At 55.1% G+C, this 25,909-nt stretch overlaps 1 protein-coding gene across 3 annotated transcripts in view; it reads right to left on the reverse strand.

Annotated features, from left to right (window-relative positions):
* Positions 1-23,698, reverse strand: part of RAB11FIP5 (RAB11 family interacting protein 5) — a 36,794-nt gene extending 13,096 nt beyond the window's left edge. Inside the window, exons 1-3 of one of the 3 annotated variants that reach the window (XM_012750118.3) lie at positions 23,024-23,698; positions 3,090-3,526; positions 2,232-2,931 (exon numbers count right to left, since the gene is read on the reverse strand). In XM_012750118.3, the coding sequence (XP_012605572.2) occupies positions 2,232-2,931; positions 3,090-3,526; positions 23,024-23,454 (1,568 nt within the window). In that variant the 5' untranslated portion in view covers positions 23,455-23,698. The remainder of the gene's footprint in view (positions 1-2,231; positions 2,932-3,089; positions 3,527-23,023) is intronic. The other 2 variants (XM_012750119.3, XM_012750122.3) reach the window with 2 other exon arrangements.
* Between the last annotated feature and the right edge of the window lie 2,211 nt (positions 23,699-25,909).

The following is a 25,909-nucleotide window of genomic DNA, read 5'->3' on the forward strand; positions in this document are numbered from 1 at the left end:
GCCTCCCGGTGGGGCATCAGTGCCACGTGGGAGCACTAGAGGGCGCCACTGCCCTTGCTAGTGAGGCACATCCAGCAATCTGTGGTGGGAGCCCCAGGGCGGAGGCCTCCCACATCTCTGGACCTGTGGTGGACAGGCTCCCAGGCCCCAGCTGGAGATCCTACAGCTACATTCAGTCCTTCTAGTGCTGGGTCTAACCTACAGCTTCCTGCCTGAGCTAGCCTGCCTCTCATTTCTCTCCTCAAAAGGCCTAAGCAAGCCCTCCAGGTAAGCACCAACAGCCCTTTCTTCCAGGCCAGCCTTCCCCTCCCTGCAAGGCACAGCGGGCCAGCTGCAGCTGGCAGAGCTCAGAGTCTAGGTTTCACATCCCTTCAGGCCAGGCCACTTCCCCCAAGAACAGCCCCTCCTGCCCTACCTGGAGGCACAGTCACAGAGCCTGCCCTGCAACCTCCACCTGCAAATGAGCCCAGGGAGGACAGGGATGCCTGAGGGCTGGCCAACCTGCTGAGGAGGAGGCTCAGAATTCAAGGGGAAGCAGGACAGAAACCTCAGCTTCCTTACGGCCCAAATTCTCTTGACCCCAACAGGTCTTAGGAGACATGGAGAAGCAGGAGAAGGAACCTGGGGACTCTAAGTACCCCAGGCTAGTGACAGACCACCGCACCCACAGCCGGCAAGAGTCCAAGCCCAAAGCCTGGGCACACACTCACAAATGGCCTCAGAGAAAGATGTCCCCAGCATCCACTCTACTCTGAAAAAGGCCCAGAGAAACCCTACAGACAACCACACTGAGCCCAGTCTGAGCCCCTTCCGACCCAGTCCCCAGCTCCTCCCAGCAAGTGCCCTGCCCAGGTCTCCTGCCGCCCCCCCCCTCCATCCTGCCACCTCCAAACACCTCTGGCCATCATGGGGCCGCCAGACCCATCCCTTCTCCCCAGTCTTCCCTGAGGCTGCATATGGCCAGCAGTGTCCCTGGGGTCTGGTGAGTGGTGGCTGGGCAGCAGGGACAGGAACTGCTGCACCAAGCAGGGGAAACTGATACACCACACACACCCCTTGTCTATGAGGCTGTAACAAGGGCTGCCAGCTGGCCAGGGCCCAAACCCAGAAAGGCCTGCGTTTCTCTCCCCTCTCCTCTCAGCAGACTCAGAACGTCGCAGGCAAGGTGAAAACCCAGACTACAGGACTCCTCTCCCCTCTGCTAGGGAGCAGGTTTAGGGTCCTCCCTCTGTTCTATCTCTTGGCCCTTCCCCACCCATGCCTGGCCTCTCCTCCCACTCCTGTCCACACAGCCCTGGAACGAGGAGGGCAGGCTTGCTCACAGCACAGAATCAGCACCCTCTCCATGCTGGCTGGGGCTGTCCCAGATGCCACCCGACCAGGGAAGGGGAGACGCACGCTTCTGTGACCTGTGCCCGGGGCCCTGCCACATCGTGCTGCAGCCTCCCCTGGCTTAGAGTCAGAGGGAAGCAAAGAGGCCAGGCTGGGGTCAGGGGCTCTGCCCAGGGCCCGAGCTGGGGACTCAGCACATTCAAAATAGAACAGCCACCATCTGCACTCTGACAGTGCCCCTCCCCCAGACCAAGAGACACCAGAGAGGGCCACAGCCCCAGGGTCTCCAAGGGCAGAGGGCAGGTTACAGCTTTCAGGGGAGCTGTGCAAGCTTCTTGCCAGCTGGGAAGCCACTGGAGGTGAGTGCATGAGGGGAGGGGCAGAGGCATCAATTACTTGACTCCCCCCCTCAGAGGAAAGAGATCACAGAGCCGGCTGGGAGAAGTCCTCTAGCTTCAGAGATGGTGGGGGAAGTTTGAGGGTACAGCCTCCAGCCCCCATCTCTCTACCTGCCAAGGCTTCCTTACCTTGAGACCAGAGGGCAGGAGGTAGAGGTCAGGAAGCAAAGAATTCAAACAAATGGCCTCTCCCAGCTCCCCTGTTCTCGCCCTCCCTCAGGGTGGGCCTGCCAACTCATGCAGCAAAACCCGGGCCTGGGGAGCTGACACCTCAATCCACAGGACCCTCAGAGCAGTGCCCTTGCAACTCACCTGTGTCCGTGTGCACAGAACGAGCCTTGGCTTAGGGAGGCAGGGTACCCCCACTTAACCATGCAAAGCCAGAGCCCCAGCAGCCTGCCCGAGGGCCACATCTGCTCCGTCCTCCCTGCCCCAGGGTCCAGGCTGCAAACACCCCAGCACGTTCCCCAAGGAGCAAAGCTGGCCTTGCCAAGGACATACCTGGGTTTCTGAGTCGGCTCCTTGGATTCTCTCAAGCCAAACCAGCTACTCTTGGCCTTTTCCTCCCCGCTGGATGAGTGGTGGGGGGAGGCCCCCAGGGTGGGTGCCCCCTTCTCCCCCAGAGAGCCTCGGCGCCCCAATTCACTCCGACTCAGCCCCTGGGTGTGATGGTGGAAGAGGCCCATCCGGGGCTTCCGCTCCTCCTTCCGGGCTCCCTCCTTCTCCGCCACTGCCTCAGAGGAGGCCACCATGGGTGTGGCGACCTGGACTGGCTTGCCCTCCAGAAGCTGGGCCCCCTCCGCCTCTCCAGGGCGGCTGGCCCCAACGGCCAGCACTTTGCCCTGAGCGCCCAGCTCCTCCTGTCCCAGCCCCACCTCTGAGCTGCTGTTGCTGTGGCCGCCTCTGCCCCAGGAGTCATCTGTGGAGTGAGGCCCCTCCTCAGAGGGGCGGGAAGAGCCGCTGTGCAGGGAGCTAGAGGGTGGAAATGGACCCGAGATGGAGCTGCGGTGCCGCAACAGGCCCTGGGGCTCCTCGTTGTAAATGTGGCTCCCGTTGACACAGAGTGAAGAGCGGGAGGCAGCATCGAGGTGGCCCTGAAGGTCGAGGAGGGCCCGGGGAGGAGCCGCCCGCACCTGGCTGGCCTCATCGCTGTAGGTCCTCTTGTGGGCCAGCAGCTTGGGGGACTGTGCAGAGTCCCTGCCTGAAGAGGAAGCACAGCGGATTTAGCCGCAGGAAGAGGCGCCTCTTGCCCTGGCCCGAGCCCTGCCCTCCCCCACCCAGGCAGTGCAGCCCCCACCCCACCCGACCCCCCCCACCCGACCCCCCCCACCCGACCCCCGGACGCCCCGCCCCGCTCACCCCCTTCGGTGGACAGCCAGCTGCTGCGACTGGGCGAGCGGGTGAGGAGCTCGGCGCCGGGGCCCTGGTAGGCCAGGCTCCCGCTGGCCGAGGACAGGGTGCTGTCGGAGCCCAGCGAGGTGTTGGACTGCGTCAGGGACGACTTGCGGAGCTTGTTTCGGAGGAAGAAGCCTTTGGCCTTGCCCATCTTGCCCAGGCTGCCCAGCTCAGGATCCTCTAGGGCGCTGCTTGGGAGGATGGCAGAGGCAGATTCCAGCTCAAACTTCTTCTTGCCTTTCATCTTGTCCTTGATCTTGCTGAAGGGCGACCGTGGCTTGTCCTTCATGGACAGGTCGAACATGCTGGCGCTCAAGTTGTTGCGAGTGAACTGGATGGTGACTTGGATCTCTCCACGTTCCTTCTCCTTCCTGCCTGCCTTGGAGTGCAGCTTGTACCACCTGTGAGAGAGGGGACAGGCAGAGCTCGGTCACGGGCTCCTGCTCTGACACACTGGCCTGGGCTTCCAGGCCCACACCTAACTGAGAAACTATCCAAAACCTTTCCGTGTGGAGAAAACCACATCCTGAGTGGAGGAAGGTCCCCCAGTGCCCCTGGGCAGGGCAGCAGCTACCACCCCATGCCCCCCACCCACCCCACACCTTCCCCTGGAGCTCAGAGACTTGCCCTTTGCCCATCCCCCCTCCATCTGAAACTCTAAGGCCCAGAGGGGTGAGGCTGGGCCTAGGAGGGACCCCCATACCTCCAGGCCCCTGGGAAAGATAGACCTATCCACATTTTCTCCTGTTTACATCATCTCCTCTGGCCAGTCCCAGCCGAAGCCCTACTCTGAGCCACCAGGAAGGCCAGACAAGAACAGCTCACTCACAGGCCCAGGGCCAGGAATACTAGTGCACACACACATACCCCCACTGACTCACCCCGAGCTGTGCCAGGAATACCTCTGCAAGATGGAGGAACAGACGAGAAAGGCAGAAAGACCTTAAAGCAAGAGACCTGGGGAGAAAGAACACTCGCATCTGTTGAGCATCTACTGTGTGTTATGACCAGTGCTCCCATTTACACCTCACAGGAAACTCGTGAAGCCAGAGACACTACCCCCAGTTTACAGATCAGGGAGTTGAGGCTCACAGTTAAAGTAACTCATCTAAGAACAGGCCATCAGTAAACAAAGAGGGTAGACCCAGAGCCAGATTTTCATCACTCCGAAGTTCATGTTGTTCCCACTGCACACTTCCCAGAGACACACAAAGAAAGGCCCGCAACACACATGACCACTGCAGTGGGGGGGCAGCCTGCTGGGGAGGGACGCACTTGTGCACGAGTTCGCAATTTCTTGGAAAACTAAACAAACTCTTACCATACAAGGAGCAATTGTACTTCCTGGTATTTACCCTATTAAGATGAAAACTCACATTCAAAGAAAAAGCTACACACGAAGCTTTATAGCAGCTCTATTCATAATTGCCAAAACTTGGAAGCTGCCAAGAAGTCCTTCAGTGGGTGAATGGATAAACAAACTGTGGCACATCCAGACAATGGAATACTACGCACTGATAAAAAGAAATGAGCTATCGAGCAATGAAAAAACAGGAAAGGACCTGAATGAGTAAGTGAAAGAAGACAATCTAAAAAGGCTACATGATACTTGGTGTGACCCCACTATACGACATTCTGGAAAAGGCAAAACTATGGAGAATGAAAAAGAGCAGTGGTTGCCGGGGTATTGAAGGGAGGAGAGAGATGAACAGGTAGAACACAGGGGATTTTTTCAGGGCAGTGAAACTATCCTGTAAGCTCCTATGACAGTGGATACAAGTCATCATACATTTGTCAGAACCCACAGACTGTACAACACAAAGAGGAACCCTCATGGCAACTATAGACTCTAGTTAATAATAATGTTTGATATTGGCTCTCAATTGTAGCAAACATATCACGATGCAGGGTGTTAATAACAGAGGAAACTGGAGAGGGGTGAGAGGGTACATGGGAACTCTCTGTACTTTCCATTCATTTTTCTATAAACCTAAAACTGCTCTAAGAAATAAACTCTATTAATTAAAAAAAAAAAAGAAAAAAGAAAGAAAAAAAAAGCAAAGAATACAAAAAGAAGAAACCATGAAAGAAATAACACAAGAAATTTTTCCTGAAGCGAAGGACACGGTGCAGGCACGGAAGGCCGCCAAGTACCTGCACAGCGAATACAGACCCACGCCAGCGGGTGTCGGTGTGAGGTCCAGCACACCGGGCATGCAAGGAGACCCTAAAGGCCTCCAGAGAGGGGAGACAGGTTCAGACACTCACAACACCCGAGTCCTCCTTAGCAACACTGGATACCACATGGAGAAATGCCTTCAAATTTCTGAAGGAAAAAAGCCTTCCACAGCCTAGAATTCCAGACCCAGCTAGTCAAGCACTATCAGTGGTCAGACTGGTCACCGAAGGGCTCACAGTCCCTTGACGCATACACACCACGCCACACATGGATACCTCATACACACAGACACACGCACTCCGCCCACACACGCCTCAGCGGCACGGTGGTCATCCCCTACCCGAGATGTGCCTGCCCCACAGCGCCAGCTCCCTGAGCCTCCGGTGGGCACAGCGGGGTCGGGAGTGGGGAAGCCCTTGTATGAAAAGTCCCTATACATGCAAATATCCAGAATTGAGTCACTGCAAAAGGCTTGGTGGTGGTGGTGGTTTTTTATCTTTTAATGTCATAGTTTAAAAAGTGGGGGCGCTTTCCCAGGGGCCCCTCCAACTGCACCCCTTTAGGAGAGTCCATGATGTGCTCATCGTGGGCCACTGCCTGTCCCCTACTCGACAGCCTGAGCAGAACGAGCCTGGGCTGTTGTTTTCCCTCCCAAACCTGAGAGATCAACCCCTAGGAATGCCGGGTCAGGGCAGACAGTGGCATAAGCAGGAGGGCAGAGGGCCATGCTCAGAGGGTGTGCGCGCCTCTCTCCTAAGACAGCGTCAGGGAGGGAAGGGAGGGGAGGGGAGAGCTGGGTGGCAGAGGCAGGCTGAAGGGATGTGCATAAGGCTGGCTATGGGGCGGGAGGGAAGTCTGGCAGAAGGACCAGCCAGCCCCAACATCCTCAGGCCCCTACTTTCTCAGCTCAACGTCCACCTGGGCCTGATCCTTTAACAGCCAGGCCCTAGTCACTTTCCCTAAATCAGGACCAGGTACTGTTTGGCACAGGAAGATCCTGGGAGGTAGAGCAAAAGACAAGTGTGTGGACTCCAGCCCCAGACAACCAAGGCCTAGCTGAGTAACCAGAACCTGCAAAACAGACACCCCTTACTGGGGCAGAAAGGCCAGGGACCCTGGGCCCAGCAGGTCACATTCCCCACCCCACAGCATTACAGGGCTTACCTCTGGGGTGTGAGGCTGCAGGAACTATCACTTCCTACTTGGTCTATTTTTGTCCTATTTGAATTTTTTATAAGGAGCATATATTACTGTCATAGTAGGAAAAAGAAACAAAAGAAAACACTCTCGCTCCTATCTTACCTCCTCAGCTTCCTGAGCCACAGCACAGCCACTCTCCTCTCCCTCTCACCCCGCAGATGAAGGGAGCAGGCAATGCCAGCCCAGGTGGGGGGCTCAGGCCTCTGCCCAAGGATCTTTTATTCCCCACTCCCTTATGAGGTCGCATCCCCTTCCCCTCTTCCCCAAGGAATTTGGGGTTCTCTTTGGACCTGCTTTTCAAGGAGGCTATGAGGGAAAAGAAAAGGCTTCCCTCAATATTTTTGAGACTCTCCCATCCAGAGCAGAGTGAGGCTGACAGCGGCTGTGATCTCCTCTGGACCCCCAGCTGCCGCCAACCATCCATCTCCCTACCAGATCCCCACCCTCCCTCCTCCTCCACCCTTCATCCTGGGTCCAGTTTGTCCCACCTCCCTCTGCCCTGGGGCTGACTCACACCACCCCCCTTGCCCCCCAGTCCAGGGCAGGGCTGAACAGAACACTGCCAAGCCCCTCGGGTGCCCTGAGGACTCAACTGGAGCACGGCTTCTCCCCCAAGTGTAACCCACCCAGGCTGGGATGGCAAGGCCACATGCCACATCCCTTCCCCGCTTCCCAAAGCTCTTGCTTCCTCCTGCCTGGACCAGACAGCCCCCAAACAGTCCCCCAGACCTGCCAGGCACTACAGCCCACGGCGGCTAGGAAGCCATGAAACATCACTGACGTGGGCTGATGAGCCCTCAATGACAACAGATGGAGACTTTCTCTCACACAGCCCCATATGCAGCAGAGCAAGCAGGCTCTGGGCACCTCGTCCCTACAGACTGAGGCTCCCACGGGGAATGTGACCGCAGCATCCTGTGACCTAGTACAATCTCACATCCTCTAGGAAGCCCTCTCAGCTGCCACCCTCCTGGCATGGTCCATTCCCTCCTTCCCACCAGGCATACGGACTCTGAACCAAACTCACCCTACGACCAGACCTGGCAGCACTTTGCTCCAGAACCACTGGTGGTGTCATTTCCTGGGCACCTGGGGTCTCCCCAACTGGACTGTGTTCCCTGAGGATGTTTACTGGTGACCCCCTGGGCATACAGCTCCAAAGCAAAGAAATCATGCATGTCATGAAGTCTGGAGCTGTTGCAACCCCTCTTGTATCCTCACCTGGATGCACGTGGCAGCCAGGCATAGTGGCTAAGTACTGAGCTCCCCTACTCCCAGGTTACCTCCCCCAGCTTCTGTTTCCTTGGCCATCAGGTGGGGATAACAACCCTTTTAGGGCTGCTGAAAGGATAAAGCACACCAAGCCTGGTCAGCAAGCAGCCACCATGTCCCCCTTTAGTCCTGTCATTCCTTCCCACAACCAGGAGCTCCCAGGATTCTTGCTCTTGAATCCCTAACACTGAGCACTGCCTGGCCTTCAAGCAAGCATGTAGCTCCTTTAACAAATATCCAACCTCAGACTGGCTGTGGGGGACGCAAGCCCTGGCCTCCACTTTTGGAGTTTCTGCACCTCCTGCTACCCTCACCCAGGCCTTCTCTCCCTCTCACTGCCTTCGCCCGGCCTGCCCGGTGGGCTGTTGCAGCCCTAGGAACACTGAGGCCCAAGCTGAGCCCTGACCTCTTCACTCCCACCCAAAATTAGGATTTGACCAAGGCTCCAAAGTGCATCTCCACAGAGGCTCACAAGACAGCTCTCATCCTCAGAGCACTACAGTCATGGCACCCAAACCCGCCACGAATCAGTGTGGGGTATTTTGTACATATATACTGACACCAAGACACAACCCAAACTTACTGAACTACAAGGTCCAGGCATAGGAATCTGTATTTGTAAAGTGGGGTAGGGGGCTCCGCAGGTGGCTCAATTCACCAACCCCCAGCCCCCTGTGGGGACCATAGTGGGCTGCTCCCTGCCCTCTCTACAGCACTTCTGAGTCAGAGGCCAACTTTCCTTCCACCTGGGCTCATCCTCAAGGCCACTCAAGTGGTAGCCAGGAGAAATCTGTGAATCTCCCCTGCCCAGCTAAGTCTTGCCTTCCCAAATCCCAAGGACATACTTCTGAGAGGACAGGACTGACCCTAGAAATGTTCATCCACACGGCGGCGGGGGTGGGGAGGACCATTAAGCACTTTCCATAAACTAAGAGTGCTAAGAGGAACTAGGCCTTCTTTCCATGAAACCACTGCTAAAACAACACTCTCACCAAAACCCAGTGAGCACCCAATAAGGTTAGCTCTCGTTAGTTTCATTAGGAGGAAGGACAGTGATTCTGCCCTAGTGCAATCCTGACACCCACCTGATTCTCAGAGCCAAGTTCCCTGACCCCTACAGCACGCAAATCACCAACGTGCACTTCCTCCACTGCAGGTGCTAAACTGTTCCACCTGCATCGCACCCCCCTGGTTGCCACCCCGTCTCTCCGTCAGGTGCGCCATCTGGGGCACCTGAACTCCCCAAGGCCCAGGCAGCACGTGCTCAAAATACAAGGGTTTTGACAAAGATGATTATCTGGGACTTGTCCCAGGTGCCTCAGCAGCCAAGACATGATGGGCACCAACAGGAAAGGCAGAGTAACAGAAAACTCCCGCACCAGAAGAGGCACATGCAGATACGGACGCTGACACACATCGGTGCTTCTCAAACCTCAAAGTGAGGAAAATCACCGGGTCTTGTTCAAATGCACACTCTGATGCCCAAGTGCAGATGGGCCTGAGAGCTCCTTTTCTGCCCAGCTCCCAGGGAATGCCCAGGCTGCGACTGGCCCAGGGCCCACACCTGAGCGGAGGGATATACTCGATGGGGCTGGAGACCACCGAGAGCTAACCTTACTGGGTGCCGGCTCTGTCCCTGTCTTACTACCCACACAGTCCAAGAGACGGGATTCCCATTTTGCAGATGAGCAAACTAAGTTGTGGAGAAGGTTTCTAACTTACCCAGGGCCACACAGCTAGTAAGTGATGGAGCTGGAACTTGAACATCAAAGGGCCTGACCCCAAGCCCACGCCCTTCACGAGGGTTAGCATCTCTCAGAGAGCTGAATGCAAACAGTCCTGCCCTGAGCACCCTGAGAGGACAGAAGCTGGAGCAGGCCTGGATGTACAATGCAGGCCCTGAAGAGGCATGGGGGTGGCGTAGGAAGACCAGACTTCCCTTCAAAAGGCTAGCACAGTCCCAGTAGCACAGAACCCCGAGAGGCAAGTGAAGGAATCTCAGCATTTTGTCCTATCCCCAGCCCCTCAAAAGTCTTGTCTGAGAGCAGCACAGCCTCCCCCAGTAGTCACCAGGGTCCAGAATTCCTGGGAGGGCAGGACCAGGGGAAAGTTCTTGAAGGGCCCCTGTTCAGCTGAGAATTCCTCCCCCAAGCTCTGTCTGCGTGACAAAGTTCAGCAGGCCCGGAGTGGACTTAGGACTCGGCCCTCAGCCTCCTTCTACCCACTCTAGGAGCAGAGGACAAAAGTGGGATGTGAGGGGTGGAGGGGAGCAAGGGTGCTCACCTGTCACCAAGATTACGGCCCTAGTTATTCCTACTGGTGGGGTTCTCTGGCCCTCACACCCAGCTCCCCACCCAATTCCCAGGAAACGCAGCTGGGCTGATGCCATGCAGCATTCCTGGGGAGGCCCAGTACTCAGGGACAGCCAACCTGGGCAGCTGTCAAACATACCCACACAAGTGCCTGTCAAATGCTGGAGTAGTGGGGCCCAGGGGCAGCTGCAGCCGCAGGCCTGGACACACCTGATTCCCCCCTAAATTCTTATCAGCCCAAAATTCAGACCCAAATAACTGTGCCCCTTTCAAATCCACACCCATCATTTATTCTAGACCCCAAACCCAGGAACCAGCTTTGTCTCTTTTTTCACCCTTTATGCCCCACATCTAGACTTTGAACTCTGAGTTCTATCTGCAAATTATCTCCAGAATTCTGCCAATCTCACCACTGTAACCCTATGGTCCAGTCCACCACCACCCCTCTGCTAGACATTCTAACTCCCTGCTTACCTGCCTCCCAGCCGTCCACGTTCCACCCAGCAAACACGTGAAAATGGAGTATGTCACACCCGCCTCCTCAGCATCTTCTGGGTCTTGGCTCCTATGACTCTCTGCATCTCTCATTGCACTAGGGCCCCATGGGCCTTCCTGCCGTCCCTGGATCCACTGGGTGTGTACCTATCTCAAGGCCCACTGCATGTGCTGTCCCCTCTGCCTGAGACACAGCCAGATGTTCCTGCCACGGTTCACTCACTCCCTCTAGCCAGGGCTCTGTGCATCCAAGGCCCCACCATCTCCCCGGGGTACCCGAGCTGCAACCTCCCTTCGCCCTATTTCATTCCTTTACCGTATTTACCAGAACCCGGCACTGTACGTACATGTGTACATGAATTATACTAACCGGTTGTCCCCATACGTACCTCCACACGGTGAAATGCTGCACAGGTACAAGGCTTGAGTGTCTCTTCCCTTGCTCTGCAGCCAAGAGCTTTATTCAGCTCGTCTCTGCATCCCCTTAACAGCACTAACAGTGGACATTCAAATATTTGTTCAACAAGCCAACAAACTAATCTACAACTCTCACTTAGGTACTTGTTTGTCCCTGTTCACAGCTGCTCCATGGTTTCTCTATCATCACAAGCCCATGGGTCTTACCCAGGAGAGCCAGCACTCCCAAGGAGCAGAGGGTCCCCCTCTGCCCACCAACTCCCCAAAACAGGAGCCTCCAGAGGGCAGGAGCCAGAGGTGCCAGGCTTATAGGGGGGAGTTCTGAAATGGAACCTTCTTTAACGGGGTGAGTCCTCCTCAGCTCCCACCTCTGAGCTAAGGATTCCACTAACTCCCTGGAGAGAAGCAGCCCAGCCAGAGGTGGGAAGCGCCAGCCTTGGGAATGGAGGAGCTGGTGAGTGGCTAAACGCAGTGGCTGTGCAGCCAGGCTGCGTGATCTCAGGCAGGTTCTGAGAAGGGGTCCATGGCCCAAAAAGGGCTGAGAACATCTGCTCTACAGTGAGGAGGGAGTAAGCCAAACAGAAGGCCGGGTCCTGCCCTCCCTGCCCACCCATGGCACCCAGGCTGGGAGCCAAAAGCAGAAGCTGGACATTGCTCCCATTTCCAAACCCAGGGGTACAGAGGGCCTGGTGAAGGGCAAGAAGCTGGCTGAAGGGCCTCAGACTCCCCAGAGTCACGCCACAGTGCTCAGGCTGACCCTCAAAGCCTTGCATGCCAATGAAGGTGACTCCAGAGAAACAAAAACAGCCAAGTGTACCTGCTAGCTGGGAGCAGACTGCTCCTGGAGCTTGTTTTGATCATGCCTCCAACACCCGTCTCCAACTTCCCAGGTTGGTCCTCACCTGAGCCTCACCTGCTACAGCTGCAACCCACCAGCTTCCTTTTTCTAGCTACAGCTGCTGCCTGGACCTCTTCAAAAATAAGCCTTAACTTAGCCAGTGAACAGCTGCCACCATGCTAGGATGAGGGGCCTGCAAAGCTGACAGTTTCTAGGAACCAAATCCCACCCTCTGAGGCAAACAAAGTCAGTATGCACTTAGTAAAGAAACACAATTGTGCTGGCCAAAAATACTGGCTAGGAGAATCTTCTAGAAGGGAAAGTAAGATACCAAAGTAAAGGGGAGGAAAAAATACTGATCCAGTTCTCCTTTCCCCACCTAGCTTCCCCAGAGAGTTGGTATAAACGGGAGACTGCAGGGTTCCAGAGTAGGGAAGACATGTGACTCAAAAGCAGATGTTGGGGAAAACATAAAAATACCTGCCCATAACATCACCTGCCCCAGATTTCTACTCCCAGTCATTGCATAGATGAAATCATCTGCCCTCAAAAGGCCTTCAGCCTTCAGTAACTGGTGTCAGAGACAGTAGCATGGAGCAGGGCAGGTTTTTAATTGGAAAGTCACCACCAAACTGGAAAATAATGGCAAATAATCGTCATTCCTGCCACTCCTGGGTGAGCTGAGCCAGCCTGCCACTGCTGCCGCAGAGTGACCAAACAGTTGAGAGGGAAAGCTCTTCCCTATGCTGGATTCCTTTTTTTTTAAGAACGTGTTCTGTAATATATGCTGGATTCCTGCATAGGGAAGATAGAAAACAAAAGACAGAACTGGAGATCCAGATGACAATCATTAATGGACACTAAAGCCTCTGGGAGAAAAGTTGATGGGTAACTTCCAAATGGCGGCCTCGGGCTAACAGCCCAGACCCAGTGCTTAGCCAGGGCCTCACTGAAGGGGAGCTGCGAGCTGCAGACGGGGTGGGCTTCCAGGGGTGGTGCAGGGAGTCAGCCAGCCCACCCAGGAAGGACTCCTGCCAGGAGAGAACTAGGGTGGAGAACTAGGGTGAAGGAACCAATAGGTCAGGGTCACAGTGTATGATAGTCTCAAGGACAAGTGGCCCGTTCCCTCCACCAGGTAATGATGTGAAACAAAGTGGGGGGGGCATGTCAAACTAGGGAGATGTATCATCAGCAGACATGGCAGCCAGGTACTCATTTGGATCCTGACTCAACAAACCGCCTATGAAAAGATATTTTTGATATCAGAGAAGTTTGAATATGGACTGGACCTTAGATGATTATGAAGGAACTGCTGATTTTGTGTGAGAATGGCATTATCACTGCTTTTTAAAAGGTGCCCTAATCTGTTGGAGATGGCTGGAGAGGAATACTGAAGCATTTAGGGTACACTGACTCACTCACACTCTCCTGGTCCCACTAGACCCCTGCAGAGGTCAGGGTTCAGCCTGAGGCCAGGAAACGGGCTTTTTCTCCTTGTCCCATGATGAGCCCCACTCCTGATCCCTCCCCCGGTGCCTGAGCCTTGTGCTAACCTGTGAACTCACCGGCGTGGCACCGTCTCTCTGGGAGGCACAGGGAACGCGCCAGGGAAATCCCACAGGACCAGAGGCTGGGCCTCTGCTCAAATGTTCCCCAAGTATTTGCCAGGAACAACAACGGGAGTGTCCAGGAGGAGCTCACACCTCGGTAGGGAACTGAGACAGCCATGTACAGAGAGGAAGAGGGTGAGGAACACCACAGAAACACGTAACTGCAGTACACAGGAAGGCTAAGGGGAGTGGTAAAATGACTGTGCGGGGGCGTGCGGAACATGGCATTTGTGCTGGGACTGGAACAATAGGTGGGAGAGAGGCGAGGAGGGGAGGGGAGCCACCCCAGGTGCAAGGGACACAATACACAGAGGCCAGGGCTGGACACGTGAAGACAAGCAGACACGTGAGGCGGCCTCCAACATCACGCTAAGCAGCTGGAAGTTCACTCTGGGCCCTGAAGTGCGCTGCAGGGTACAACATAGGACAGGACCTAACAGACAGTGTGCTGTGGGAAGAGGGAGGGACAGCAAGAAAAGGGATGGTGATGCCCAGGCAGGGGGACCAGCACAAAGCCAGCACAGCCCAGGCAGGTGCCATGGCTGGGCTGACAAGAGCAACTCCTTATGTCTTAGCAGTGATTTCCCATCATAAATTAACAAACTGGCACCCTGGCTTATAAAAAAGGCAGCAGCAGCTAAGTAACAGTCCAGAGCAGAAGTGAAAAAAAAAAAAAAAAAGAATGCCTAAACTAGGACAGGAGCAATGGGGAAGGTGGGAGGGCCAGGAGGGCCCCTGGGAGTGCCCCTTTTCTGGCCTTGCAGCAGCACATGGCAGAGCCACCCCACGCTGGACCCTCACTACTATTGACAGCAGAGACTGTTACTCACCTTTTATTCCTCACAACCAGGGCCAAGGCCTGAGATATAGAACACCTTCTAACACCTGCTGAACAAATGACATGGACTTGGCGGGGCTTGGCTTTAGTCGCACACGTAAGTTTAAAAAAATTATTTTAAGGGCACTGTGGGCAAACTCCAGTGGACAGGAAGACAGGAGAGACCCGGGTTCCAGTCCTGGCTCCAACTTACTAGGTGGCTTTAAACAGCCATTCCACCTCCATAAAACGGGGGTGATAAAATAAGCCAGACAGGGCGAAGTGCCAACTAGAGCTGTTATACTCAGAGTTTCGAGCGACAACTGGAAAACCCTTTTCCCCAGCGCCGCCTCCACCCTGAAGCCTCTCTCCTCTCCAGGTGCTCCACCCGAGCAGTCTGTCTCGCATGCTGGCAGAGGCAGACGGGAGGAGTGTGGGCCTCAGGCCAACCCTTCTGTTTCCCAGCATCTACCACCTAACCCATCCTTTGGTTCGGTATCTACAATAAAACCAAGCCAGACACAATCACAGGACAGGACATGGCCTCTTATCAGGCCACAAGATGATTGTTATCACCTCTGACCCCGTGCCTGGCACCAGCAATCCTCAAAGGGAGCCTGATGGTCATTCACTAGTCACCCCGCCTCCGTGGGCACTACACTCAGCTCACCTCAGACCCAGCCAGGCACGAGGAAAAGCTATAAAAATACCTGGAGACAAGTCTACCCACCACAGACAGCAACGAAAGTATGTAGGGCTGAGAGCACAATGTGGGGGGAAAGCACTGGCTTAGACATCAGAAATCTGGCTGCCATTAACGAGCCTCGTGACCTTGGACAGGCTGCTCTACCCCCTGAGACCCCGTCCCCACATTTATATAAAATGGGGGTCATCCTGCCTGCCCTCAGGGAAGAACAAAATGAGGTGACTCTGGGAACCGCAGTCTGAAAAGTAGGCCAAAGCACACATTAAGATTTGGGTTTATTGTCTATCAAAGGCCTGTCATCAGCCCCCAGGGAGTGAGGTGGCCTAGGACTAAAAAGCAATGATCATGCCCAAGAGGTAGGAGAGCAAGACCTCTGTCAGGGGACCTTCCGCAGATGGGGCAATAAGGAAGACATTCTGCTTAACCCATCCCTTCCCCAGTGTGCTCCTAACCCCGTATTTGCCCCAAACGTGGGTCATGGAGGACAACACTAAGCAGTAATGGTCCCCTCTGCCAGGGTCTCAGTTCAGACCCCAAAACAGGTGAAGACAATAAATATCCCTGTGTGGGAAAGTCAGGCTCATCACAGGTCCACAAATGCATGTTGAGAATGTTGCCTTTGAGCAAACAAAAAGGGAGGGGTGAGAAAACATACAATGCATTTGTTTGTAAACACATCAAATAACTTTGGAAGGTTACATGAGAACTGGTAATGTTGGGTGTCTCTGAACAGAGGGGCTGGGCGACTCAAGGTCAGGGCAAGGGAGATTTTTTTTTCATTGCGTACCTTTCTGTACTTCTAGAATTTTGAGCCAGGTGAACTACTCAAAAAAATAATAAGAAAGTTAGACTGTTTTGCTGAGAGGCACGTAGGAAATTAAGCTTGGCTCACTCCCTTTCCTGGCCCAGCCCCACCAGATTCACCTCCCCTTCTGGAGGGGCAGTTTCCCTGCCTCCAACTCACTTTGTCCCCATCAGGCCTCACTTGTCATTCAAGGCCCCACCTCCCCCAGGAAGCCCACACTGATTGTTCCAACCTGGTGTGCTCTCCTTCTCCTGACCCTCTGCTTCTTTCACACCTTTTACATGCAGCTTTGTAGAGTAATGGTTCTTCCTGTGCAAGTCTGGTCTCAAACATCTTTTTGCCTTCCTAGAGAAAGGGCTATCCATTTTATTTCCCTTGTTTCCTCCACTGACCTAGGCACCGTGGTTACAACAGTGGTGCCCAGTAATTGCTTCCTAGATACTGAACAAAAGGAAAAAAATAGCAAATGATTGCATCACTGCAGGAGAAGGAACAGGATGGCTTGGAGTGTTCTGTCATGGTAAAACAAGCATGTGATGCCTTGGGAATGGTCAGGGAGTCTTGTATGTGCTAATGCCCCCCAGCCCTGCTCAACTACACAAGCCTGAAGGGGTCGAATCTCCCCAGAGGTGGGGAGTGCCCAGGAAGAACTTCCCAAGCCTCACCCAACTCCTGAGAGACACCTGGTGCCAGTGATGCTCTCCTTCCCAAAGTACCAGACAATACCTCCTGCCCGACACAACCAGGCTGGAGCCACAGACCAGACATGCTTACCCCAATACACCAAGGGCTCCCAGAGAGAAGCAAGTCATGCTTGCAGAACCCCAAGCCTAACCCCCAAGATCTAGGTGGGAGAAGAGCGAGGAAGCCTCGGCAGGGCAGCTGCTGAGCACGAGGCCCTGTGCAGAGCAGATTGTGGCAGACATGGGAAGACTGAGATGGGCAGTATGGTATAGTGGCCAAGAGCACAGACTCTGAAGCCGGACTGCCTGCGTTCACATCCTGATTCTGCCATGCACTGTGTGCCTTTAAAAAAGTCACTTCATGCGGGTGTGGTGGCTCACGCATGTAATCCCAGCACTCTGGGAGGCCGAGGCAAAGGATCACTTGAGCCTTAGGAGTTAGAAACCAGCCTGCGCAACATAGTGAGACCCCGTCCATCTCTACAAAAAGAATAAAAAATTAGCCAGGCGTGATGGCTAATTACACACCTGTAATCCTAGCACTTCGGGAGGCCGAGGCAGGAGGACAGTTTGAGCCCAGGAGTTCAAAGATGGAGTTTGTGAGCTATGATTGTGCCCCTGCACTCCAGAGCCTGGTGACAGAGTGAAACCCAGTCACAGAAAGAATTAAAGAAAAAAAAAAAAAAACACTCTATCTTAAAAGAAAAAAAAAAAGAGAAAAGTTACTTCAACTCTCTGCGCAAAGGTTTCCTCAGCTGTTAATACACCTCAAGGGCTTGCTGTGAGCAAATAGAAGTCAAGTCCTTAGGAAGGCACCAGCACCTAGAAAGGGCTTCATAAACAAATACTAGGCCAACAAGGCAATGATGATAACTCGCCAAAACACAGCGCTAAGTGCTCGGGGTCTGGGGATTCAGAGAAGACGGGGACAGTAAACAGGTTCTCCGATCCAGCCGGCAGATCTCTCCCGTACGTCCCCTCCCCAAGGAGGCCTGCCTTGACCACAGCCAACCCCAGTGCCTCTGTCTGCTCTGAACATTTCCAGGATTTTCTGTCTAGGCCCCGAAATACAGCCCTTAGCTACAGGCTCTCTCTAAACCTAGGGGGATGTCCGCATCCTCCCCTCACTTGAACTGCACTGCCCTTCCAGGTCTGCAGAGAAGCTCCAACAGCCCCGTCTCACTAAAACCCCACTGGCACGTCTACAGAGACTGGGGGAGGCACACAGGACCCAAATACCATCTCTCTTTTACCCAAATCCTCCAGCTCTGTGGGCTGCCAGGGTTTAATAGGAACCACACAGAGCCGCACCCTCCACTAACTGCTGAGTAGCTAAGAGGAGGCTGCTCTCCCTCCCTGAGCCTCAGTTTCCACATGTCTAAGCTCCCTTCTTGCTCCCACACTGGAGTTCCATGATTAAGGGCTGTGCTTCCCCTCCCCACTCCCAGGGTGAACTGAAGGTCAAGGTGACAAAGGCCACTCCTCACCCCTTGTAGCTTCCCTGAAGTGCTGCCCTGGGAGCCCCACTTTGGGAGCCCCTGCTTACCACTCACTGAGGGAGGCCCGGGCCTACCCCCCCACAGAGGCCTCATGTGACCCGCTATGCCATCACTCCCGAGGGAAGAAATGGCCTATGGCAAAGCGATCAGACTCTCCCCAGAAAGGACTGCCAGGTGCACAGAGGACCTACACCATGGACTCATTTTTATCACTTGGCCGTGGGGAAGGGCAAAGCTGCTTCACGGCTACACCATTTTGCAAAGGAAAAAAAAAAAAAAAAAAGACTGATTCTCACAGAGTAATGACAGCTCCTGTCATTGTGTTAATCACCTGTCCCCGCGCAGGGTGGGAAGGGCAGGGGAAACATCTGGACAAAGCCAGACCAGTGGTTTAGCAGCAACAAGATCAGGATCAGGGTGTCAGCAATGACAAGAGGGGCGGGCAGCTCCCATCAGAGGAAAAGGACAGCCCTCAAGGTCGCCCAGGGATTGTGGCTCTGCTGAGGCGTACCTCACCGCCAGCTGCCTGCACAGAGAGGGCAGGACTGCAGGCCCACTCCAACCTCCCCGGTCCCGCCCAGTGCCAGGGGCAGATAGGGAGGGGAGGGGAAGCTGCTGTGGCGAGAGCAGGCGCCCATTCTGACGAAGCAGTCATGTTCCCTACCCCTCCCGGCTCTGCTCCCCTAGACGCTGCTGCTCAAGCAACCCCAAATAAAAACTGCCCCATAACTAAGGGAGACGGAGCCTCTGCGTCCTAATGACCGGCTTCTGAGGACAGCCACACCCTTCCCCAGCAGCCACAGCACACTTCCCAGGCAGCCCCACAGGCCTCCAACTCCAGCCCTGGGGTTGGAACAGGAGCCAAAGCCAGGGACCCGAATTGCCTTGGCTGCTTCCCGAAGAGCAGGGTGACACCTGGAAACCAGGGCAGAGAAGGCTGGGAGGCATGCAGCATCTGCCCACAACAGTTACACGCAGGCTGTCCCAACCTTAGGCCAACAGGCTGCACTTCCCCTCAGGTGCCTCCTGGTGCTCCCAAACCCTCCTTAAGGAGGTCTCAGAACAGCAAGACCAGCCAGGCAGAAGGCTCTGGTCTCAGACCTATGTCCTCCACAGCCACAGGCCCCCTGAGCTCCCCTGCCAAAACCAACAGCACCGTCTGAGCAGGGGCTGACAGAGCCTCTGGGCAGCCACAGCTAGCAGTCACAACAGTTTTAGTCTTTGTAACAACAACAACAAAAAAAAGACAAACTGATCCTAACCCAAACGGAACCCACAACTTTGGCTTTCCCAAGAGGCCAACCTCCAACCACTGATCCAAGAGGCCCAGGACGACACTCCAGGTCTTACAGTAGGTACCATTTCACTGCCTACTGATACCAGGGAGGAGGTGGACGGGGCTCCACACAGCAGGGCTGTGCCCTGTCCTTCCCCAAACGCACACAGATCAGCATTCCAGAGGGCAGCGACCAGGTCTCCCCAACCAAAATGGCGTCATGGCAGATCCCCCATCTTCTCACTCCAAAACCTTTGCTGCTGCTTCCTTCCCTCCCTCTTCTGACTTGTTCAGGGACATTCCCTGGGGGTGTCATCCATACCAATGGCATAAAGGCCAGAAAGGCCCAAATGACCCATCTGACCCCACAGGGAACAAAGAGAACTAACTGACCACCACCACCACCACCTCGTCTCTGTCTCGATAGTCAGGGAGGCAAACACAGGGCACCCACTGGTGAGTACTGGAAGGATGCTGGAGGGAAAAAGCAGAAACAAAGTAGCAGAGAAGCATCTCCTAGGATTCTCAGATCCACAGGAACTGTGACAATCCATGGACAGCTTTATGGAGAGGCTGACAATCAGTTTCCTTGTATGCTATGTTAAATTTTGTTTTCAGAATTTCCTCTTTAATTATTTAAAAGCCTGCAGTAAAATTCCTCACCTCAAAGAGTGCCCCACTGACAAAAGACCTTTGGAGGCTACTGAGACACCTAGAACCCCAGCTGCCACCATCACAAAAGCAGGGCCCCAGAGTAACCCCAATACGAACATTCTGAAGGCCTCTGTGTGTCAAGAACTACACTTAGGTTTTTACAGATGGTGTCTTATTTAACCTGTCAACCCTATGATTATCATCATGACCTCTTTAGAAATGAGGGAATGCGTTAAGTAACCTGCCTGGTAGTAACTACCTGAGTGGTAGTTCACTCACAGATCTGGGAGTGAAACTCCAGTCTTCAGGTGTTTCAACCCAGCGCTGTCCTGCCTTCCCCCGAGGCAGGTGCAGTTCAGGCAAGGTTGCCAGGGAGGAAAGCTGCAGAGCTGCAGGCTGATCTAGGCCTGGCTTCGGAGCTGCAGAGGCCTCTCAAGCCCAGCCCTAGTTCTCAACCTCCAGCAGCACAGAGAATGCAGAGGGCTGCAAAGGGCCAGCTCCTTTCACTGGCAACTCTCATACTCCCATGTGTACCCTGCACCCACGGCACTGACACTTTCCCAGGTTCTAAGCTCTGGACTGTCTCCCCCATCACATGAGCATCTCTTCCAGGGCAAGAAAACTCTTCCATACTAGGGCTACCAGACATTACCAAAACCTCCCTCCACCATCACTGCTGTGCACTGACCACCTACCATGCCCAGGGACTGCACTTGGTGCTTCAGTTGTATTCTCATTGCGTCTTTCACATCAACCCTGTAAAAGTGTAAATGAGCTCCATTTTACAGATGAGAAAACTGAGGCACCAAAAGTTTACATGACTTGCCATAGGTGGCAGTTATGGGACTGGGATCTGTTCAATGCAAAATGAGGGTACCCTTCCCCACTCAGGTTCTCTGTTGGCACAGGGACACCATCTGCCCCCCTAAGACCACCACAGCCAACTCTTGGAGTTAAAGAATGGATACTGTTCTTTTCCACCATTATTCAAAGCTGAGGAGGGTACACTCTGATCTTTTCTGCCTTGCCCTCTCCCTTCCAAGCAATGTTCAGACTCACTGTCTCAGCAGCCCATGCCAGGGTGCTCCAGGAAATGCCACCAGGAGTGGCCATTAAAGCCAGAGGTGGGAGGTAGGGGCAGGAGCAGGGGTGTCAGCCCTCACTCTCTGTCAGCAGGCATGCCGCTAGGTCCAGTGAACTGGAGGATCAGGCCAATTCCGCAGACTTTTCCTCTGCCCGCTCTAAGTGTCCCTCCCCACTCTGGCCCCCTCCAGGTTCTATAAATAACCCAGGTCTCAATGTATCAGAGGAAAGACAGCCAGGTGGGTGTGGAAAGATCCTGGTGGAAAAGATGACTTCTATAAAGTAAATTAAGGCTCCCATTCAGATTAAGGGGTGGCAAGTCAAATTCTCCAAAACACACTGTTCTTAGCTGAAAACAGGTCCACCTGGACCTACAGGCTTGGCAAGCTCAGCTAAGGAAGATCCAGAGGCCAAGAGGAAAGCAAGGGTGGGAACTGGGGGGAATAAAAAATCAAAGAAGCCCCTCCCTGCAAGCCTGGAGTTGTTTTTTTTGATTTTTTTTTTTTTTTTTGTCGGTCCCCTCCTACCCTCCACCCACATGTGTTGTCTACCAGTCTGGTCTGAGAAGCTGAGTGGTAGAGAGTGAAGGACTGGGAGAAGGGGTGAAGTGATTTGTCCCCTTGATTTGGGGACAGGCACCTCTTCTGAAAAAGACTGGGCTAAGAGATCCAGAGGAGAGCTTTCTGCTCCACCCCCACCCTTGGGCTCCCTGAGCCAGGAAGGAGGGAGAGGACAGAAAGAGGGAGGAAAAAACCAAAACAAGGGCCAAGCTATACCACATGATCCTACATCCAGCAACCAAACAGCAAGTCATGAAGGAAGGAAGGGAACAGGCCCGGGGAAGGGGGGGATGGTGTCAGGTCACAGCCCTGCCTGGAATCTGCCCTGAGTTAACCACCTTTCTACCCCAGGCCATAGCCAGGAAGGCCATTCCCTATCCAGGTTTTGGAAAATGTTCAAGGTCAGATAATTTTCCACCCAAATTCTGCTTTCATTTGGGTTTGCATCCTGCTCAGAGCTCATCTCTCTCCTCCAGCAAGCTTCCCTAGATTTACTCAGTGGATGCCATTCCACCCAGGCAAACCTTTCCTGCACCTCTCCCCTCAAACCTTTCCTCTTACCCTAGGCACCCCCTCTTACCCTGCCAATCTGGTAATTTCCAAGTTAACCACTTGAGTAATCCACAGCAGGTTGTCAGCCCTGGGGACTGGCTTCCAGATCCTGCCCAAGCCCAAAACAGGAAACGGGGCTTCAAGTCTGAAACCTTGATCTTAACACAGGCAAGGTTAAATGCTGCCAAGATAAATGATTAAAAAACCCACTGGCCCATCTAGGTGGAAGTGACTGGGAGACAATCTCCTGCCGTGCATTAACCATGCTGCTGCTGCCTCTATCTCAGGCAGGATAGGCAGGCCGCTTGAAAGCTGACTCAAGTGTTTCCTTCCTTTATTTAAGAGGTCCTCCTGTACTCAGACCAGGGACATAGGACATGGGGGGGAGGGGGCATCTCTAGATGGTGGAGGGCATCCAAGAACCAGGCAAGAGGTGATGGGCCTGCAGCCAGCTTCCAGGTTTGGTGGAGGGTCTCCTAGAGGATGACACCTGGACTTTCTTTCCCCACAGGGTGAGACCGCCTCTCCACCCTCCTGCAGGCCTGGCCTGGGGCAATTGCCTGAAGTTCCCTCCCCTTTGGGGAAAGGGAGACAGGCCTGGAGGCCCTAAGAATGGCACCAAGATTTTCCTTCTCGTGGTTTCCAAAACCCCAAAGCCTCTGGATCTCATTCTTAACTTTACTTGACAATCTACTCCTAACGCTTGGCTGCCCCCTACTCCTCCCTCAGGCCTCAGGGACTCATCAGCGGCCAACCCCAGGACAGGGCACGTTTGGAGGCCAGGGGGGACCCCGAAATAAGAACCAACTTGTCTGTCAGTTTACTCCTTTGAGCGCGAGGCAAGGGGCTCACCGCCCCGGGCCAGCCAAGGCCTGATCCCCCACCAGCCCCGCCCAGCTAGGCCTTTAACCGTTTCTGCGCCCCCGCGCCCCCTACTCACTGCGTGTGCTGGGCGCGGCCTGCGCGGAAGACCTCGTCCAGCGCCACGGTGGCCTGGCCCAGGAACTTGTCCACGCCGATGAGCGAGCGGTGCATGGTGGTGAGCACCAGCTCGCAGGCGGCGGCAGAGCCGGCGGCCCAGGGCGCTGGGCCCGCATCTGCCTCCTGCGCCCGCAGCAGGCCGTCCAGGGCGCCGGGCGGCAGCTCGAAGGAGCACTCCTCGCGCCACTCTGGGCATCCCGGCGTCTTCTCCACCACCGACGTGCTGTACTTCTCGCGGCCCACCTGGATCACCGTGTACGCGTCGCTGGTGCTGCCCGCGCCCGAGCTCTTGCCCCGCAGCCCGCGGGCCCGCAGCACCGTCACCTGGACGTGCGTGGGCAGCCAGCGGGAGGGCCCCGCCGCCGGCTCGGCGTCCCGCACCAGGGCCATGGCAGGGGAAGCGGCGGCGGGCGAGGGCTGGCCGGACGGCGCACAGACACCGGGACCGAGCGACAAACTTGGCAGCGGCGGAGGGCGGTCAGGAGCCGGCTCGGAGCGCCGCCGCCGCCCGCACACACGGCCGCAGCTGCTGCGGGCTGGGCTGGGCCGCGCCGGCCGCCGCCTCCCTGCCCGCCCGGCCGCCGGCCGCGCGCGACGTCAGCGCCCCGCCCCGCCCCGCGGCCCGACCCGCGCGGCTGTGCGGCAGAGCTGCGGGGCGCCGCTCCTGCCCCTGCCGCGCGGCCCCGCCCCGAGCGGGAGGGGCGGCCGGGGCGGGGCGAGGCGCGCGGCCTCTGCAGAGGGGTGGGCGGGGCTCCCGCGGTGGCCCCGCCCCGGGCTGGGGGCGCCGGGCGCGGGCGAGCCTCTCCCGGGGAGGCGCGGCACCCTTGGCCGGGTGTGAAGTGCCCGCTCTGCGCCGCCCGGCCAGTCCCAGATCTTCCTGCAAGCTGCGCCTGCTCCGGAAAGCCTCGCCCTGGAACGGGGCCGGCCCGCCCTCCCGGGGCGCCCATGCCCTCGGCGCCGACTGGGGGCGAAGCGGCCCCTGGCGCCCCTCTTCTCGGGCGGCGCGCCCCCTTCTCCGGCCCGCCCGTGCCCGGGAAAATGCCCGAGGGAAAGCAGGGCGATCCTCGGCCCGCCGCCTGACGCGTCGGCGACCGGGAAGCGGTGACCCGGCGCCGCCTCCCACCTCCCGGCGCGGGAGGGGACCACCGGCGCGGCCGGGGCCAGAGAGCGCCCTCCGCGGACGTGCGGCGGACAGCCCAGTGAGGCCCAAACGAGCAACCACATCAGTATTTAAGTGCCCGCTCAGCGCTGGGGCCCGCGCGTCGCGGGTTGGGGGAAATTACAGGCTCTGGTGGGGTTTTAAATAATCACTTCCGCCCATTACAAGTGCCTACTATGTGCCCAGCCCTGCGTCTTACCTGTATGCTTGGTTTATTATTAATAACAATGGTTAATAATTACAGATGCTTTCGGCCAACACTGGCCCATGTGCTTTATATGCTTTACCTCATGTTATCCTCAGAGCAACTCGAGCCCTGTTTCCAGAAGATAAAATTGCAGCTTTGGTGTGTCTGCCCAAGATCCGTAACTGGCAGAGGTGGGATTTGGATGCACACAAATGTCCCCGGAGTTTGTGCTTTTTGTTTAACTTTCAGAACCTGTACTTTTATTTATTTATTTATTTATTTATTTTTGAGACAGAGTCTCACTTTGTTGCCCAGGCTAGAGTGAGTGCCGTGGCGTCAGCCTAGCTCACAGCAACCTCAAACTCCTGGGCTCGAGTGATCCTTCTGCCTCAGCCTCCCGAGTAGCTGGGACTACAGGCACGCGCCACCATGCCCGGCTAATTTTTTCTATATATTTTAGTTGGCCAATCAATTTCTTCGTATTTTAGTAGAGTCGGGGTCTCACTCTTGCTCAGGCGGGTTTCGAACCCTGACCTTGAGCAATCTGCCCGCCTCAGCCTCCCAGAGTGCTAGGATCACAGCGTGAGCCACCGCGCTGGGCCAGAGCCTATACTTTTAAAATAATAATTTTTAGATAAAGTGTAATACACATAACTAAAAAATCAAATAGAACAGAAGGGTTTATGATGAAAAGGAAAAAACTCCCACCACCACTCCCTCAATCTCTGTACCACTTAAAGCCATTTGTGGGCCGGGCGCGGTGGCTCACGCCTGTAATCCTAGCACTCTGCAGGCCGAGGGGGGCGGATTGCTTGAGGTCAGGAGTTCAAAACCAGCCTGAGCAAGAGCGAGACCCTGTCTCTACTAGGAAAAAAAATAGAAAGAAATTAATTGGCCAACTAATATATTTAGAAAAAATTAGCTGGGCATGGTGGTGCAGGCCTGGTAGTCCCAGCTACTCGGGAGGCTGAGGCAGAAGGATTGCTTGAGTTTGAAGTTGCTATGAGCTAGGCTGACACCACGGCACTCTAGCCTGGGCAACAAAGCGAGACTCTGCCTCAAAAAATATATAAAAAAATAAAAAATTAAAGCCATTTGTGTTTTCAGGCCTGGTGGTCACCTCCCCGTCAGTATGCAAAAAGCTTACATAGCGATATCTGGATTTATCAGGACTGGCCATTATCTATTGCCTTCCTGCTATAATAGATAATGATTTAGCTCATTCACACCCACTTCCTTCCCTCAATCTTGTGTAGTTATGCTGTTATTTTTAGTTCCTATATTGAATACTTTTATGGGAAAAATCTTTATTTCTTCTTAGGGAGACTGTCTATAGCACCCCTTGACTTTCACTCTCCAGGCCACATCCTCCACCAGGAATGTGGATGTAGGAAACCAGGACACCAGGCAAAGAAAACCCACCAGAGCACACCCACCACAAGCCCAGTTCCATCAGAAATTCCAGGGGGTGGTTCTAGGCGCTGAACTGCATCACCCAG

The sequence above is a fragment of the Microcebus murinus genome, chromosome 3, assembly GCF_040939455.1.
Source record: "Microcebus murinus isolate Inina chromosome 3, M.murinus_Inina_mat1.0, whole genome shotgun sequence".
NCBI classification, from domain to species: domain Eukaryota; kingdom Metazoa; phylum Chordata; class Mammalia; order Primates; family Cheirogaleidae; genus Microcebus; species Microcebus murinus.